We start from the raw sequence: 19,618 nt of genomic DNA, 5'->3' as shown, positions 1-19,618 counted from the left end.
GATATGATTTAGGTCATACCTGAACAGTTTAGTGGTTTTCCCGACGTTCTTCAATTTAAGCTGAAATTTTGCAAGAAGCAGCTCATGATCTGAGCCACAGTCAGCTCCAGGTCTTGTTTTTACTGACTGTATGGAGCTTCTCCATCTTTGGCTGCAAAGGACATAATCAATCTGATTTCGATATTGACCATCTGGTGATGTCCATGTGTAGAGTTGCCTCTTGTGCTGTTGGAAAAGAGTGTTTGCTATGATCAGCATGTTCTCTTGGCAAAACTCTATTAGCTTTTGTCCTGCTTCATTTTGTACACCAAGGCCATGCCTGCCTGTTATCCCGGTGATTTCTTGACTTCCTACTTTAGCATTCCAATCCCCTATGATGAAGAGGACATCTTTTTTTGGTGTTAGTTCTAGAAGGTGTTGTAGGTCTTCATAGAACCGATCAACCTCAGCTTCTTCGGCCTCAGTAGTTGGGGCATAGACTTGAATTACTGTGATGTTGAATGGTTTGCCTTGGATTCGTACTGAGATCATTCTATCATTTTTAAGATTGTACCTCAGTACTGCTTTTCCCACCCTTTTGTTGACTATGAGTGCTACTCCATTTCTTCTAAGGGATTCTTGCCCACAATAGTAGATATGATAGTCACCTGAATTAAATTCGCCCATGCCTGTCCATTTTAGTTCGCTGATTCCCAAGATGTCGATGTTCAATCTTGCCATCTCATGTTTGACCACCTCCAGCTTACCTTGATTCATTGATCTGACATTCCAGGTTCCTAAACAGTATTGTTCTTTACAGCATCGGATTTTCTTTTCACCACCAGACACATCCACAGCTGAGTGTCCTTTCGGCTTTGGCCCAGCCGCTTCACTCTTTCTGGCGCTACTTGGAAATACCCTCTGCTCTTCCCCAGTAGCATATTGGACACCTTCCGACCTGAGGGGCTCATCTTCCGGCGTCATCTCGTTTAGCCTTGTGATACATTCCATGGGGTTTTCTTGGCAAGAATACTGGAGTGGGTTGCCATTTCCTTCTCCAGTGGACCACTACTGTTGTCTAATATTGAGCTTGGCATTGAGACACGCAGTTCTGTTACTCAAGTATCTTTTTCTGTAAAAACATGCTTCTTCAAAAAAGGAAATGAAGAATACTTGGTTTTGAGATATTCTGTTTTTGTGTACTCAAACAATTAAGTTTGCTGTAAGTGTTTGTTCTAAACTATTTTGGTTTTATGTGATACTTCTAAACTTTTAAAAGTTTTATATTGTGTCTTGTCATGTTGTATGTTTTATGGTTTTAATTGTGAACTGCCCAGAGAGCCTCAAGTATTGGGCAGTATCAAAACGTGGTAAATAAATATAAATAAATAAACTTCAGAAGATAAGGTTAGAATAGTGTTCTTCTACAGTTTGCATTTTCAGTTTGTAGTAAAAAATTTAAAGCTGCTTTAGCAGTGTTGATGATCAAAGTAAACTAAAAAAAACTATCTGGCCATACAAAGAAATTTTGTGATTGAATAAACTGAACTTCCTTTGCAGTGTTTAACAGTGTAAAAACCATTCTGTATGTTATACATTTTCGTGGAGATTGGTCAGGTTGTAGGACTCATTTCTAAGGTTTTGTAGAGCTCATTTCTACAGAATGCAAATCATGCTTACATCCATATTTTACTTGTTGGCGTATTCTTTATTCAGTCTTATTTGTATTGGTGTGTTCAGGACAGGCATTTGTTGTGAAACTGGTGCAGTGCCAGTATTTTGAGGATATGGAGGTGGGAGCACAGCATTCTTTTGGCAGAGATTGTGAATAGAAGATGGGAGACAGTTCACAATTAACATGAGCACTTTTGGAACTGCACAACAGTAATATTTATGTGAACAGACAGCTCGGTCTTGCAATTTGGGGCTCCTGGAGTAATCCCATTCATTTGGGTCTGTTATGCCTTCTGAAATATTGACATTTTAAAAGAAAACTAGTGAGTTACGTTGTCTCAACGTTTGATAGTTTATATACTTTTTAAAGAACTTGAACAGTTCTTTCTGTTTCATATATGAAAAGCACTTCTGTGTAGGAATTAGTGTGAAACTCACATGCAGATTATCGTATTTATCCCATTTATGTATAACACTGCATGTTCATTTATAAAATATAAATGTGATCGCTGCATGTGAAAATTGTAGCTACATGCAGTTTTCATACTGGTTCCTAGTCATAAATATTTTTGATATAGAAAATGTTACTGTATGAAACATCCCTTAACATTGAGTACCAAATTGTCAAGTCATTTAGAATTACTTTCTTATTAGTATTTTTAAATGTTGCATTCAGCTATATGGCCCATTTAAGGCCTGAGGATGGAGTGCAGCCATAAGAAATGTCTAAGAAATTAATGAAGAACATTATGAACAAAATCTGTTCTGAAGATCAGTCCTGATTCTATATTATTATGATTATGAACATACCATGTAATGAGTATTCCCCTTTCAATCTGTTTACAGATGGCTCACTGCGTGACCAAGGTGGAACTGTCCATATCCTGTGACAATCTGATTGATAAAGATGTTGGCTCAAAATCTGATCCTCTCTGTGTCTTGCTGCAAAATGTTGGTGGAGACCAATGGACTGAAGTAAGGAATTATTTGTAGTAATAGGACAATTACCAGAAGCAATCCAATGCATATTTAGCCAGAAAAAAGTCTCACAATTCCCAGTATGCCCTGATTGTAGGACTCTTTTCTCTCTGAACGTGTATGGGATTGTGCCGTTAGATATTAATTTTAATAGAAATGAATTCCAAGAAAGTGTGCTTTGCAAATTTGAGCAGCAAATTATTTATTTTATAGAAACTTCTATAAAAATGTTTCAGCCCCCTAAATGACCACATAGATGGTTATCTAAATGATGAACACAAACTCTCACATGCGTTTTCTTGTATATCCCAATTTTTTTAATAGAGAGTTTTTATTTAGCATTTCAATCTTGAAGTTTTAGAAATTACTTTAACCTTAATTTTTTTTCTTGCTTATTAATTTCTTAAGTGGGTTGGGGTTGTGAGGGTGGAGGAATGGGACAAGAAGCCTCTCATGTCGACGTACAAACAGGACTCACCACCAGCATTTCTTAAAACATTCAGAAGTGAGCCAGAACAGGGCCAGAGCTACACCTTGTGTCATATCGTTACAATCCCATCATGGTAACGCTATATCCCTCTTGTGCATTTATACCTCATAGGACACACAATTACATTTGTTGCAGTATTTTGGGTAATATGGAATAAAAAGCAGGAAATAACACGGCAAAAGTGGTACATTGAATGTGTAATGTGTCCCAACAGTTTTCAGTGCACTTCAGTACCACTATAAAGCAGTAGTGTAGATCTAGCCCTGGTCAGTGAAGCTAGCAGAAGGGAACTCCACTGACCTGGTCTGTTCCAGCTTATTTCCAGGGTTACTCTAGGGAGCATCTGCTTCCTGTTGTGCTAGCAGCAGGCCCCACTGGTACAGTGCAAACAGCATACATAGCATTGGATCATGCCCCAAGTCTTCTGTGAAATAATGTGGCCATTAAGCAACTTTCCCTTTTTTGTTGTTGCTACAGTTGGATCGAACTGAAAAAATAAAGAATTGCCAGAATCCTCAGTTTTCGAAGAAGCTGCTGATAGATTATTATTTTGAGAAAGTTCAGAAACTGAAATTTGGTATATATGACATTGATAACAAATCATATGACTTAAGCGATGATGACTATCTTGGTGGAGCTGAGTGCACCTTGGGACAGGTACTAGAAAACAAATACTGCCACATGCTATGTATAATAGTAAAAGTAAGGACAGAAATGCTTTCATCTTTCATCACCTCTCTTTTTTGGAGTGGGAGGGGATGCAGGACTCTGTGAGTGGCACAGTTGTTGAAATCGATTTCTCATTACGCTTTTATAATTACCTTGACATGTATCTTGGTTAATGCTTTTGGAAATCATGATTAAAAGACTACATAAATAGTATCATGTTAGCAGTATGTTAATAGGCTTCTGCTTGGCAATTAAAATACCTGCCTACCATAAATGCATATGAAGTTCAGATTGCCAACATAAAACCTCATAGTACAGGACAAATCACTTATTTTCCTTGTATGGGGTTTATAACTTATGTAATTTATGTGTTTAGATTGTGTCAAGTAAAACGCTCATTCAACCTTTAATGCTGAAGAAAGGAAAACCTGCAGGAAAAGGCACCGTTATGGTAAAAAAAAACACCGCTCACTTATTGCTTGTTTAAGACTATAGGGAGTAAATAACACTGGTGCTTCATGTAGAGTTAAATATATCTGGAAATTATAATTTTCTTTTTGTTAAGCAAATTGTGAAGTGCACTAGTGTGTTTTTATAACTTGTCTATCTTTCAAACAAATACTTTAATTCCACAAAGTAAGCATTCTTCATAATAAAATACTTTCCAAACCTGCACTAAAATAATCTTTCCTTGAATTTACAGATTTCTGCAGAAGAGATGAAAGACACCAGAGTTATATCCATAGATGTTGAAGCTCGGAATCTAGATAAAAAGGTGAATGATGTCTGGAAAGTAGATCTCTTACCAGTTCATTCAGTAGTTGAAATGAAAAGGAATGTACTTGCACGTTCTTATTTATTTGCACAGTTGGGCAATACTTTTATTAGGACCAACTAAAATGTCACAAAACAGTTTGCAAGGTTCTGAAATACTTCAGAACTCTTCAACAGGTTAGGTGGTACAAAAGAACAGGTTGCAGGAAAGAAACAAAAAATCAGGTCAGATAGTCTCAAGATGGAGATTGCAAACTGAATGAATTAGTCATTGCTAGGCGCTGCAGGTATCAGATTATATCTCAGAGTCTAAGACAAAGAAGCAATGGTTGATCCTTATTTCTGGGTTACAGCTAGCCTTTGTTTTCAGATCTGTCTCTTGCCTTGAGCAAAACACACAGGTTGCTGGGTAGATAGAGCAAAGGTAAAGGAAAACATGACAATCTTTATATTAGCAGAGCTGGAGATTAATTTTAGGTGGTGCATGCACTAGCTTAAAAAAATCAATTGAAGCCAAATTGTGTAGTATTTCCTAGGAGTTAAAAGGAATCTGTAGTAGGAATTCAAGACTTAATATTCTGGAAGACAACGTCACTTCTTGAGTGACTTTGGGCATAGCTTTTTGTTCCTGTGTATAGCATTTCTCCAAAACTACAGGTCTGCTTTGAGAATAAATATTATGCTGTGCATACATACTGGGAGAAAGAGTTTTCTCCTACATGCTGGCAGAATGATATCATAATTTACTTAATAAATATTTCCCACTTAAGAATGAAGATGCATTCTGCAATTTCAATCAGAAATACAAAATTAGCTGTGGGCTGTGGAAAACTAGTGTAGTTCACATCTCTCTCTTAGGTTTCCTCAGTGATAAGCATCCTTAATAATAAGCAATCTGAAAAAGCATCTTCAAGATAAGCTCAAAGGTTCTCCTCTGCTTCTTTGGTGCAGCTGTGACTAGAAGATCAGAAGCTTTTGCTTCCATTTTTAACTGAGTGCAGCTAATGGCTGCAAACATGAATGAACTGTCCTTAGTCTGATCTATGGTTAAGGGAAACAAGACAATTTTGTACTGTGGTTTATGATCCTGACTTGTTTTCATTGGGTAAGCTTGACCACTGATGCCGAAGAAGCTGAGGTTGATGGGTTCTATGAAGACCTACAACACCTTCTAGAAATAACACCAAAAAAAGATGTCCTCTTCATCATAGGGGATTGGAATGCTAAAGTAGGAAGTCAAGAAATCACTGGGATAACAGGCAGGCATGGCCTTGGTGTACAAAATGAAGCAGGACAAAGGCTAATAGAGGTTTGCCAAGAGACACGCTGATCATAGCAAACACTCTTTTCCAACAGCACAAGAGGCGACTCTACACATGGACATCACAAGATGGTCAATATCGAAATCAGATTGATTATGTACTTTGCATCCAAAGATGGAGAAGCTCTATACATTCAGTCAAAACAAGACCTGGAGCTGACTGTGGCTCAGATCATGAGCTTCTTGTTGCAAAATTTCAGCATAAATTGAAGAACGTAGGGAAAACCACTAAACCATTCAGGTATGACCTCAATCATATCCCTGATGAATATACAGTGGAGGTGAGGAATAGATTTCAGGGATTAGACCTGATAGACAGAGTGCCTGAGGAACTATGGACGGAGGTCCGTAACATAGTTCAGGAGGCAGCAACGAAATCCATCCCAAAGAAAAAGAAATGCAAGGAAGCCAAGTGGCTTTCTGATGAGGCTTGACAAGTAGCTGAGGAAAGAAGGGAAGCGAAAAGCAAGGGAGAAAGGGGAAGATATACCCAACTGAATGCAGAGTTCCAGAGAATAGCAAGGAGAGACAAGAAGGCCTTCTTAAATGAACAATGCAAAGAAATCGAGGAAAACAACAGAATGGGAAAGACTAGAGATCTTTTCAAGAAAATCGGAGATCTCAAGGGAATGTTTTGTGCAAAGACGGGCATGATAAAGAACAAAGAAGGCAGGGACCAAACAGATGCAGATGAGATTAAGAAGAGGTTGAAAGAATACACAGAAGAACTATACAGGAAAGATCTGAATGCCCCTGATAGCCATGATAGTGCGCTCACTGAACTTGAGCCGGACATCCTAGAGAGTGAAGTCAAGTGGGCCTTAGGAAGCATTACTAACAACAAAGCTAGCGGAGATGACAGTATTCCAGCTGAGCTATTTAAAATCCTAAAAGATGATGCTGTTAAAGTGCTGCATTCAATATGCCAACAAATTTGGAACACTCAACAATGGCCGCAAGACTGGAAAAGGTCAGTTTACATTCCAATTCCAAAGAAGGGCAACGCCAAAGAGTGTTCAAACTACCGCACAATTGCGCTCATTTCACATGCCAGCAAGGTGATGCTCAAAATCCTACAAGCTAGGCTTCAGCAGTATGTGAACCGAGAACTACCGGAAGTACAAGCTGGGTTTTGAAGAGGCAGAGGAACTAGAGATCAAATCGCCAACATTCGCTGCATCATGGAGAAAGCAAGAGAATTCCAGAAAAACGTCTATTTCTGCTTCATTGACTACACTAAAGCCTTTGATTATGTGGATCACAACAAACTGTGGCAAATTCTTAAAGTGATGGGAGTACCAGACCACCTTACCTGTCTCCTGAGAAACCTGTACGAGGGTCAAGAAGCAACAGTAAGAACCAGACCTGGAACAACCGATTGGTTCACAATTGGGAAAGGAGTACGACAAGGCTGCATATTGTCACCCTGCTTATTTAACTTATATGCAGAGTACATCATGAGAAATGCCGGGTTGGATGAATCAGAGGTCGGAATTAAGATTGCTGGGAGAATTATCAACAACCTCCGATATGCAGACGATACCACCCTAATGGTAGAAAGCGAACAGGATCTCAAGAGCCTCTTGTTGAGGGTGAAAGAGGAGAGTGCAAAAGCTGGTTTGAAACTCAACATTAAAAAAACTAAGATCATGGCATCTGGCCCTATCACTTCCTGGCATATAGAAGGGGAAGAAATGGAAGCAGTGACAGATTTTACTTTCTTGGGCTCCAAGATCACCGCAGACAGTGACTGTAGCCATGAAATTAAAAGATGCTTGCTCCTTGGGAGGAAAGCTATGGCAAACCTAGACAGCATAGTAAGAAGCAGAGACATCACCTTGCCGACAAAGGTCCATCTAATCAAAGCTATAGTTTTCCCAGTAGTAATGTATGGCTGTGAGAGCTGGACTATAAGGAAGGCTGAGCGCCGAAGAATTGATGCTTTCGAATTGTGGTGCTGGAGAAGACTCTTACGAGTCCCCTGGACTGCAAGGAGGTCAAATCAGTCAATCTTAAAGGAAATCAACCCTGAGTGCTCATTGGAAGGACAGATAGCGAAGCTGAAGCTCCAATATTTTGGCCACCTAATGCGAAGAGAAAACTCTCTGGAAAAGACCCTGATGCTGGGAAAGACTGAAGGCAAAAGGAGAAGGGGACGGCAGAGGATGAGATGGCTAGATAGCATCACCGATGCAATGAATATGAACTTGAGCACGCTCCGGGAGAGAGCGGAGGACAGGAAGGCCTGGCGTGCTATGGTCCATGGGGTCACAAAGAATCGGACACGACTGAACAAGAAAGCTTGACCACAGTTTCAGGTTTGGACATAACTATAAACCCTGGTTAATCAAAAACAGAAGCGAACACTTCCATTTTCATACATCCCTTTAAAAAGGTATATCAGTTTCAAGATGATTTGTTAGATTATCTTTTGTTAGATGATCTGGTGTAATGTATCAGCATGTTTCTTCAGTAGAGTACGATGAGATCAACCTAGAATTTAAATGTATGATCTGCTTGTAAGAGGTACATCAGATGCTTGACAAACAGGAACAACTGCTGTCATAAAAATCTAGGAATAGAGAGATAATATAGACTTAGAGCTTTTCTACACGAGGCTGTTAATTGTTGTATCTACTTTCGGTTTCATTGTAGAATTGAGATCCAAGCTCTACACAAAGAGCTTTTCCTTTCCTGGCTTTCTACCAAATCTGTATACCATATAGTACCATATAGCACTCTAGGTGGAGCTGTGCTATAGAATAGTGCAAATGCACAAGTAGTGTATTCGCTTTCAGAAATAATACCCCATTTAAAAGCAAAAGCGAAACTAGAGGATGACGACATCATCTAAAGAACCCGTAAACAACCATGAGTAAGGAATCACAAGCACACAATAAATGCCTTGTGTAAAAAAGCACCTAGGGGTATAATCCTATGAAGATAGTCGGCAGCCTCCAAACTTGGAGGTTGCTGAGTATCCAATGCAGGGTGTCTGGAGCATGGAAGTGATCTTCGCCTCTGCTGTCCAGCCACCCCGCATTTCTGCTAGATGGGCGATTTTGCTTCAGAGGAGAAGTGAAGGAGGCTGGGGTGGCCATAGGAAACGTTGTATGGCCAATGCCCCAGTCTCCTCCCCATTCCTGGGAAGCCCCCTTTTCCTGTCTCTGCACTCCATTTCTGTGTGCAGAGGCGTAGCCAGAGCTGTGCTGGCTACAAGGGGGAGGGAGCAGGGAGCATGGTTTGTGGATTCTGACGTCAGAGCCCTGTTTCTGAACTTGGAACCCAGAAACTGAACAATCCTATGTCTCCCCAGACGCTGTCTGGGGAGACATAGGGTTGCTCCCTAAATTTCGTGTTTCGTTGAGAAGAGAAGATAGCTTCTATTTTGAATAACTAAAAAGGGGCTTCTGACAAAGATAGTGGATGTAGCAATGGTAGCATTGTGAACCTCTCAGAGAGCTTCGGCTGTTGGGAAGTATAGAAATGAAAACAAACAAACAAACCATGAAGAGTTTGCTTTCAGGGAAAATAAGGCATTAGACAAAGCCACCAAGAAATAAATTGCAGTAAATGTACTAATTAAGGACTTAGATTAGAATATAAATATCTACTACTTCAGAGGAGGAAGGACAAAGAGCTGAACATCTCAGATGTAAAGACAGCACTCTAAATCAAAGGTGATTCTCAGAATATAGGCTTCCTATAGAAGCAAAATAATTGCAGCTCTCCCAACTTGGATTTTAGTGCATGATGCATTTGTCTTAGCTGAGAAGGGGCATGTATATATATAAAAAGTCAGAACTATCTGACTGAAAATTACCATTACAGGGCAGAAATGAGCTGTTACTCAATTGAACTCTTGAAATGTGCTTGTATCTTTTGCCAGTAGTTATTTTTATGCGTATATATATAAAAATAACTAAACAGAGCTGCATTCAGGCAAACCTTGGATCTAAGAGGGATGCAGCTAACTGTGATAAGGATCAATATTTTTAATAAAGCAATTGGCAAAACATTTAATTTCTATCAGACGTTTTGGCTTCCTCCTTTGTCACTGACAAAGTGTAATATAATGTAGTATAAGAGCTGAAACAGCTCCTCAGGGTAACAGATATAGAATGTTAGTGCTGTGGATGGATTTCCCAGATAGCAAGAGAAGTACAGGAGGTACTTCTCTAAGGATTGTTACTGGCAATCCTGGAAAGAAGGGAAAACTTTGGATTTATAGACCGGACATATTGACCTGGTTCACACATCATGCTAACCAATGGGTTTCTGAATTGTGGATTGTTGTGACATGTGAATGTGGCTGTGCTAACAAACCATGCTTTCTTAACCACAAACATCCCAGAAAGAGAACCCATGGTTTTTTGTCGGGTTGTGAACTCTGGGTTGTTTATTTATTTATTTATTGCATTTCTATCCCGCCTTTTTTCTTCTTGCAAGGAACCCAAGCGGCTTACATTATCCTCCTCCTCTCCGTTTTATCCTCATAACAACAACCCTGTGAGATAGGTTGGGCTGAGAGTCTGCGACTGGCCCAAAGTCACTCAGTGAGCTTCGATGGCCAAGTGGGGACTAGAACCCGGCTCTCCCGGCTCCCAGTCCGTCATTCTCACCACTACACTACACTGGTTTAAACCATGGGTTGTCATTGCATGTGAACCCAGAACTGTGGGTTGTTTAGCTAGGCTACAGAAGCAGTAGGCAAGAATGGTTAAAAAAAAATAGCCACTCTACATGCCAATACTACAGCACAAGAAAGGCATTTTGAGATACAGGGAAGGGGTGCTTGCAGGAGGAGGGGAACAACCAGGGATGGAGACAAGAAACCACGGTTTGTTCGATCATATGCTAGACAACCTCTGGATAGGCTAACAAACACGGCTAAATAAACCTTGAGTTAGCATTATGTGTGAAACAGGTCATTTAGTCCAAATGGGTTGTACTTTAGAGGATAATACTACCTCCTGTACTTCTCTTGCAAGCTGGGAATTCCATCCTCAGGACTAACATTCTATAGCTGTCACCCTCAAAGGCTGTGTTTCACCTCTTAAAACTGTCACTGATGGAGGCGGAAGCCAAAATGTTTGATAGAAATTAAAGAATATCCCCCTGTTTTGCACATATATTTAAGCTTTCTAATGTGTTACTGTATTGTTTGTATAAAGAACAAGGTGTCTTTTTCTATACAGGATTTTCTGGGGAAATCTGATCCGTTTTTGGAGTTTTATAAACAAAGTGATAGTGGAAAATGGCAGCTTGTCTACAGATCAGAGGTAGGATTTCCACTGTGATTCACCCTACTTACATCAGGAGCTCTTATATCTATGGAGAGTCACATGCCTGCCTATGAACTAAACTGTGAAAAACTAAGGTGCTATTTCTTGGCCAAAGTCAGATAGAGGCTCCTGTGCAAGTGCCTCTCTGCTCTTGCAAGGTGCTTCTGACTGATATTTAAGGGTGCTCCTCATGCCCTATCCCACCTTATTCCACCCCAGTCCTTGGGAACAGCTTTTCAACAGGAAGAGTGGGCTGCTGTGGGGAGTCGCTTTTTTTTTTCTCAGGACCCAACCCAGTGTCAATTCCTAAAAGTTTGGCAATAGTGAGCAAGCCAATAGGGATGTCTGGAAGGAAAAAACTTAACAAACTGGCCCTGTAGCAACTCTTTAAGTGTTGTAGCTGCAGTGTCCCCAAGCAGCATATTCGGACTGAACTGTGAATCTTCATTTGGCAGGCATGTTCAAATTTATTGAGATAGAAAACTGGGAATCAGCTAAAAATACAGGGTGTGTGTGTGTAATATACTCTCTCTCCTAATAGTTAAATGTCCTCAGATATTTGCTATTAAGCCGTTCTCTGTGATGTCATAAAGAATAATAATTTAACTCTACTTTTCATCCAGAAAATTAAGGTATACCTCTTTAGGACATAGGCCATCTTGAACAGCATGTATCACTGAGTTAATTCTTTAAAATCTGCCAACTGAGTGATGCCATTGCCACATTAAATGGTACTGGAAAAATATGACAACAACAGAAAGGAGCTGTGTCGAGCTTTAAGGATGAGGAGAAGTGTTCTGCCTTTTGCAATATACATTGATTGTGATTGGTGGCTTTTTTTGGTAGGTAATTAAAAACAATTTAAATCCTTGCTGGAGAAAGTTCAGCGTTCCTCTGCAAACATTCTGTGGTGGTGACTTCAACAAACCAATCAAGGTAATGACAATGATTAATGTTTTGTGTGTTTTTAAGATAGGTTACAGAATTCATTTGTTTAAATTTGCAGCCTCTTCTGTTGCAACATGAAGTCTGATTTTTAAATCAGAACTCCTACCAAACCATGTGTGAATTTATGAGTCTTTAATTGACTTGCCATTATTTTTGCAGCAAAGTTTTTTCTGTGTGCTTCTTCCCCCCTCATTTACTTGTTTTCTTTTCCCCCCTCAGAAATATACTGATGGTACTAGGAATACTAGTAATATGAAACATTCTCTGGATTGGAAACAGATTTAGTCAGAGTTCGCCCATTGGAATCTATGGGATATGAGTTAGTTAACTTAAGTCCCATTCATTTTAATGGATCTACTCTAAGTATGACTAAATCTGGACCCAGCTCTCTGTCTCCTTCATTTAACTGAACTGGAACTCTTTTTTCTGTTTTTTGGACACCTGGGAACATTTTCAAATGGAGATGGGTTTCACTATAGATTGTAGTTTTTGCAGTTCATCTGTAGTAGACAGGAATAGTGTCTAAAAATAATAAACAACATCTACTAGCTTTTACATTTTAATCCTACACACTTAAATGTATTTTTCTTCAAGACCAAGATCAGGAAGACCTAAAATATCAGCTTGTGTTTTCCAAAGTAAGTCTGTAGTATTGTTGGTTCTGGGGAAAACCTGAAAATATGACCTGAGTGTACCAGAAATGCCATTTGGATTAATTCATGAAACTAGTATCATCATACTTCAAAGTATCTCATGCAGTTGCCTAGTAAACTTACTTTGCTGCTACTCACAAATGAATTCATCTAATGGACTATACACTCTCCAGTAAAATTGACACTTCTGTTTGCTAGACTCTACCTAACATTCTTTATATACCAGTCCACCTGCTTTCACAACCTAGACATTCTTCTTTATGTATATAGAGAAGGTATGTGGTGGGAATTGAATCTTTAGTTAAATGAAAAACATTTACTGGTAGTTCGTGCACAGGTACAGCACTGCGAATCAATGGAATAATGGCGGCTCTTAGGTCACAGGTTGTAATTGTATTGTATTGTATTGTATTGTATTGCAGTACTTACAATAGAAACATTTCTTCTGAAGTAAGCTATTGGAGAAAAATCTGCAGGAAAAAAGAAGAAAAATTCAGGAGAGAGAGAGCAGGCGTGAGAATATCAGATTAGTTAAGAAATTGACTAATTGGAAACCTGCAGCTAAACTTCGGCTCTGCACAGACCAACATGTACAATGGAAAACATCCTGCCTTTTGAGTTCCTGGTCAATAGTCCCTCATTCCCCCCAAAGCTCCCTTTGCCTATCCAGTCCGTCCTTGCAACAGCACACTGTCTTTCCCTGATGTTAAAAGACACTAGGAGAGGTGCTGGTTAGTTAAGGCTACTTGGGAAAAGCTGAGTCATACTTTTGAAGGGCAGTATTATGCCCCCATAAGGGAAGGGAAGGTGCCAAACATCCTTAGTGAGGTAATCACCATCAGGAAAAAGTCTATCTTGAACATCAAGGATGCTTTCAGCTGGTGCTGATTCTCAGATTTTCCATTTTAGTGGTTATTAGAGGGTTGCCTAACAACTGAATGATAAGCTTTTTTAACCTCTGTCTTATCCTGGCTTGGAATTGAGAGTGCATTGTTAGTATCAGTGGATTATCTCAATTTAGAGGTTAACAGAGGAAAACTTGTCCTTGGGGTTTGTGAGCTTCATACAACTATGAGCTTCTGATAGCAGAATTCCGGGACCTGGCATGTGTAAATGGGACTGCTCTAAGGTAGCTCTGTTCTTACCTGTGTGCCCATTAGGGATGAATGTCCTTCTATGTCCTTCTAAGTACTGTCCTGTAGGTCCTGCAGGGATACATTCTGTGTTCCCCTTTTATTCAAAATATCATAAATATGCTGGGCAAGATCATCCAGGGTATGGGACAGATGACTCCCAGATAGTACTTGTTTCTGGAGATCCAAGTACAGCAGTCTGTGTTGTTGCACTGGATAAAGGCTAGCAAACCAACTAAATCCAGACAAGGAATAATCCAGGAACAATGATGAGTAGTGTGGGTTGTGTAACAAGAGGAGAAGGGAGGAAGGGGTATCTAGAATTGATGGGGTGCATCTCCACCCTTGATCAGTCAGGTTAGCATCTTAGCAAGATCTCTTGTACCTGGTGCTGTGCCTTCATTTTTCAAGAAGTAGCCATGATCCTTCTTCACCTCTTGTATCTAGTGAGGAAGCTTGAATTTTCTAACTGTCCCACTGGCTTGAAACATACTGCTTGTCAGGAATACTTCATGGTGTCCTAGGATTTGCACTGCTGGCTTCTGGTGTTTTTCACTGAGCAGGTTGTACTTCTAAGCACACTTCACTGTATGTTGGCTTCCAAACAAATCAATGGATGTGAATCCAAAAAAATGTATTTAGGATCAAGGTGTTACTCTTAAGCTACAAAGCCCTACGAAGGCTGAATTTACCAAGCAAGGTAAATGTGACCTTTTTAGTGCTCTGTAGTGCTACGGATACCCTTTTTTTCTATAAACGTTTTTTAAAAAATAATTTTCAGGTCACCCACCAGCCTGCAGCCCATGGGTGCGTGGTGTCAGGGGGTGCAAAAATGGCTTCCAGACCTCCTGAAGTTGCCCACCCCTGCTATATATTTTCAGCATATTACAGGCAAATAAGTGCAAAGGGAAGGTGAAAGACACATTTTCTTTTAATATAGCATCACTCAAATTTCTTATAATCTCCAAATACATAGCAATTTTCATTTGAGTCCTGTGTTCTTTTCTATTTCATACATTGCAGCTGAATTAAATGACTTTGTGTGGGCATTCAGGTCATATTTGATTTGATTTTTTAATTTGAGCCTTGCAGGTTTTTGCATGACTAGATTTTATTAGGGAGTATTCATGCAAAGTTCTTAAAATCAGTGAGAACTTTGGATTATACCATTTAGTCTCAACACATTTGTGTTAAGGCTTCTTTTTGCTGTGGGTGACTTCTTTTTGTGCTGTATTGTAGTTCCTATTATTTCTTGTTATGGAGGCACATCCAAGGCTTAATTTCTGCTTCCCATTTTCAGTTAATCGCTTGGCTTCTGTAACTGGATTATTATTTATGTTAGCCTTGGGGCACTCACTTTGTTTTTTACCTGCTTTGCATTTGGACTGCGTTTCCATTGCATACTAAACAGGTGAGTATATATGGCTCTCCTTATGGACTCATTTTTGGGTGTCTCTCTTACTATCAGGTTTCAGTTAGTGATATGGATGACAGCACCAGTTCAGATTTGATAGGGGAGTTCACATGCATCACTACAAAGCTGCTGGAAGTGAGAGACCAAGTGGTGAGCAGCAGTAATTCTCTATCTAAAAGTTCCTCCTGTCCATTGCCTACTGTCTCTTTCCTTTCAGGTGCACTGTTATGATTATGATAGTGATGGGTCACATGATTTGATAGGCAGTTTTGACACTAACCTCTCCCAACTACAGAAGGCGGGTGGCAGCTCTCTGGTGAGCTTTTACTTTTACATTCTTTTATTAATTAAATGAACCCATGGCTCATTTGCAAAGAAGAATCATAGAAATAATATAGTTATGCTGGCCTCCCATTAACATTAGTTGTAGATAAGTCTATTGATGTACGAATAAAGTGAAGAAATGGAGTTCTGTGCTTTAAAGCTTCCTAAATTCTTGAGTATAGCTGCTCCTTCTAAAGATGTGTCCTAATTCCTGTTACATGTACTAGCTATCCTGGTTCCAAAGCACCCTAGTCTGGTAGATCTCAGAAGACAAAATGAGAACTTTATGAGCTGCATGGCTGGGTTGTTCCTGACCATCATAGAACCATCGGGCTGGGATACTGTTCTTTTTTTGCTCAGTAGCGGCCACATTTTTGAGAAGTGGGAGGGCAGTGTGTTTGTCAAATCTGTTTAGGCAGATTTTACTCCCTAGAGAGGAATTGTTTACTGATCTTAAGCCCAATCACATTCTTCTGCTATACCAAGTGGGAGTCCATTCTTAATTCCCCATCAGTATTACCCTTTCTCAAACTGTCCTCTCTTTCCAAGCGTTCACCAGTTTTTGTATTGATTAATGCTATGCTGTTGTAATAAGGATCTTTTTCTAAAAATATGTTTGCTTTTGAACAGCAACATATATATTAGCTTAGACCAACACAAATATTAGCTGAGGCACTGAAAATTCCCTGTTCAGTGAAGAGCGACAAATACTTTCTTCTTTGCCAAGGAGCATCGTAAAACAGTGTTGCATTCCCCATCTGGTTTTGGACATTTGAAGATCAAATGTCTTCCAAATTTGGTCTTCAAATGTCCAAAACCAGATGGGGAAGCCTTTATTTCATAATCAAAAAGACAGTGTTGCATTCCCCATCCTAGAATCCAAAGATAATTAATTTCTAGTCATTTTTAAGTGAACCATAAGACACTTGGCAGTTTTTTTCACATAATGTCCCAGCATCTATGAATGTTTGTATTACTACCTGTTGCATGAATATATCTGTTTTCTACTGCATATTATAGTCTGTTATCATGTGCCATAAGTAGATGGCAAAAATATTATAACAGTTCCTCTTACGCACATAACAACTAATTACCTTTATTTTTTCCAAGTTAAGTTGAAGCTGATCAAAAGTAGTACTCTTTCTACATTTTAAAGTTTAAACTCTGATTTCAGTGACAAGGTAACCTTTCTGCTGTGTGTGTACTTTTCTGTAGGTGGAATTTGAGTGTATTCACCCTGAAAAGAAGAGAAAGAAGAAGAGCTACAAAAACTCTGGCATTGTTAGAGTAAAATCCTGCAAGGTAAGAGGTATTCCATACAGAATGGTTTGCTTTTCTGTTATTCTAGGATAGAAGTTGTAACCGTTTTGCTTTTTTCAGATTGAAACAGAATATTCTTTCCTGGATTACATCATGGGAGGCTGCCAGATTAATTTCACTGTGAGTTGATCATCTATTTACATACCTTTTCTTTCTAAATTAAAACCGTCCCAAGCATATGCATACATATATATATATATATATATATACACACACACACATATACACACACACATATACACACACACATACATACACACACACACACACACATTTCCTGTGAAAAAGCCTTTGCCACTTAATTTAGACAAAACCTTTTTATTGGAAGTGGCAATGTCTAAGACCCATGTTTGTATATCCACCTTGTATATTGGATAAAATGAATTCACTGATCTTTCTGGTCAAAGATAGTGCAGTGTACTGCTCTTAATATATAACAGTCTCTTCTCTCTGATCATATTTTGTTTAATTTTCAACAAGGTGTGATGCTGCCAGTGCTTGGTTTGATCCACCCTTGGATTTTTGAGTGGTTATTTCAGCAGCATTCTATTCTGATGCTGGGCATGCTTGAAGCCAATATACATGAGAGTGTTGGACTGCCTTTAGTCAACTCTTTCTGGAAAGAGACCTGTTCTGTACTTATTGCTACTCTTTATTGTCTTGTCAGGTGGGCATAGATTTCACTGGCTCCAATGGAGATCCAAAGTCTCCAGATTCTCTTCACTATATAAGTCCAAATGGGATAAATGAATATCTCACTGCCATCTGGAGTGTGGGGAATGTGGTCCAGGATTATGACACGTACGTTAAACCAAATTTAGCTTGTGAAACATTTCCATAAGGTGTGAAATCTTTTGGTTAAATCCAGTGTTTTGCTAGGAGAAGTCTGTTAGCGTGCCGGGACCTTATCCCTCTCTCCTCCCCTCTGCAACTGTCTGACCACCCCAAAATCTGCTTCAGAGGATTTCCCAGCTCTCCAGAGAGGTTTTGAGGGTGCGTGGGAGGAAGGGGAATCTCCCCCCCCCCCCAGTTCCACTGACAGAACTGCTTCCGTTAGTGGAATGAGACAATTGGATTCAAACCTTAATAGTCACAAGTGATGTGTTCTGCTAAGTAACTTCAGTCCTGTCATCCTTAACAGATGATGCATCTCATGCCTGAATATGTTGTTGCTGAGAAGCGTAATTCAGTGGCAAAGCAATATTGTCTTCTTTCCTACTGCAATTTTTATTGCTTCTTCATGAGTGTAAGCACCTGTATTCCTTGTTCAACTTCCTCAGCAAATAACACTAGCAAGTCAGTACCTTACCTGAGTGCAGAGGTTGAGGGCAACCATATTTAAACTAGAACTGCCGCTACATCCTGTGGGATGATAGTGAAAATTGGACATACAGTTTCTTCTTAAATTGTTGGACTACATTACAACACTGGCTCCCAGCAGCCTGTCTCCCTGGACCTTAGTGCTTGTTCCACTTCAGAGGAAAAAGTCTAGTTCCTATGGCAGCATACAGCTTCTGTCAATTTGTAGCAGTGATAGATGTCATTCACTTTGTTTAGCCTGCTGTGAAAACAAAATGAAGGTAACATCCGTTTTGGTTTTTGCTTCATCTTTCAGTGATAAACTCTTTCCTGCCTTTGGGTTTGGAGCTCAAGTCCCTCCGGATTGGCAGGTGGGTTTCTTAGTTCAAGTATTGTTATGAGCATTTGGCTACCATTGTCTACATTTCATATGTCTATCTTCCCAGGTGTCACATGAATTTGCATTGAACTTTAACCCTACAAATCCCTATTGTCAAGGTGAGCATTTCTTTATCTTCATGATAGAGTAATAGGATTTTTTTTTTTTTTAAGAAAAGAAGGAGGCAGAGTATCTTCCATTAAAAATCAGAACAGGAGCAGCAGTGCTCTCTAGAGGTTCTGTCAGGATAAAGGGCATGAGCATTAGTATTGCTTGGCATGTACATAGGAGACTTGGGCTTTAGAAATACACATTTTGTATTAAAAACATATGCATATAATATTGATATTATCATATCTTGTCAGTAAGGTTTGGGTTTCCGTAACACTGGAAACATTCATCAAGGGCTGCAGAAGGGTGGAGAATTGAAGTATATTAAACGGTATGGGTAGACGAGCAAAGATGAGCAGTTGTGACAGAAGACAGGAACTTGTGCTACCAGACATGGAAGCCACAACCAACCCCAGACCGTTACAATTCTTAGCCATTTATTTCTGCATCATACCTATCTTTCCTGCTCCCTTACAGCCATGGACTTCTCTTAAAAATAAAACCAGAGTTTCTTAGGATTATTCTGTGCCAGGTATACATGATGCATGTAAAATACAAACTAATTAAAAACTACCTCATCCTGAACACTGAGGTCAAAATTGGAAGCCTGTTCTGCATTACTCTGCCATCAGAGGTACCAGGGACAGAGCCTCTTTTGCTGTGGCACCAAGATTGGAATTCCCTCCCAAAGCTGCCCCCTCTGGCTCATCACTGCTCACCTTTAAGCACTTTTGAGAGGCCTTTTTAACTGGCTAGATTACTTTTTAATGATGCTGCCATTGAGGAGTCCTGTAATGAAGTATTACATTGTATTTGTATTAAATATTTTGAATAATGCTGGGCAACAGCATGTGTTTGTCTTTTTGA

General features: G+C 39.5%; 1 protein-coding gene across 6 annotated transcripts in view; it reads left to right on the top strand.

Moving 5' to 3' along the window:
* The window catches only part of CPNE1 (copine 1), a 75,791-nt gene that overhangs the window by 44,923 nt on the left and 11,250 nt on the right, over positions 1-19,618 (top strand). For 4 of the 6 annotated variants that reach the window (XM_084853723.1, XM_084853720.1, XM_084853721.1 and 1 more), the window contains exons 2-13: positions 2,500-2,628; positions 3,599-3,778; positions 4,167-4,241; positions 4,494-4,565; positions 11,084-11,167; positions 12,017-12,106; positions 15,536-15,634; positions 16,858-16,944; positions 17,023-17,082; positions 17,630-17,763; positions 18,578-18,632; positions 18,708-18,759. In XM_084853723.1, coding sequence (XP_084709849.1) covers positions 2,500-2,628; positions 3,599-3,778; positions 4,167-4,241; positions 4,494-4,565; positions 11,084-11,167; positions 12,017-12,106; positions 15,536-15,634; positions 16,858-16,944; positions 17,023-17,082; positions 17,630-17,763; positions 18,578-18,632; positions 18,708-18,759 — 1,117 coding nt within the window. Of the gene's footprint in view, positions 1-2,499; positions 2,629-3,598; positions 3,779-4,166; positions 4,242-4,493; positions 4,566-11,083; positions 11,168-12,016; positions 12,107-15,372; positions 15,469-15,535; positions 15,635-16,857; positions 16,945-17,022; positions 17,083-17,629; positions 17,764-18,577; positions 18,633-18,707; positions 18,760-19,618 lie in introns of all 6 variants that reach the window. The other 2 variants (XM_084853724.1, XM_084853725.1) reach the window with 1 other exon arrangement.

The sequence above is a fragment of the Heloderma suspectum genome, chromosome 4 (assembly GCF_057233095.1).
Source record: "Heloderma suspectum isolate Gila_16-S chromosome 4, 16-S_ref, whole genome shotgun sequence".
In the NCBI taxonomy this organism is placed as follows: domain Eukaryota; kingdom Metazoa; phylum Chordata; class Lepidosauria; order Squamata; family Helodermatidae; genus Heloderma; species Heloderma suspectum.
This window is presented reverse-complemented; position numbering and strand designations above follow the sequence as displayed.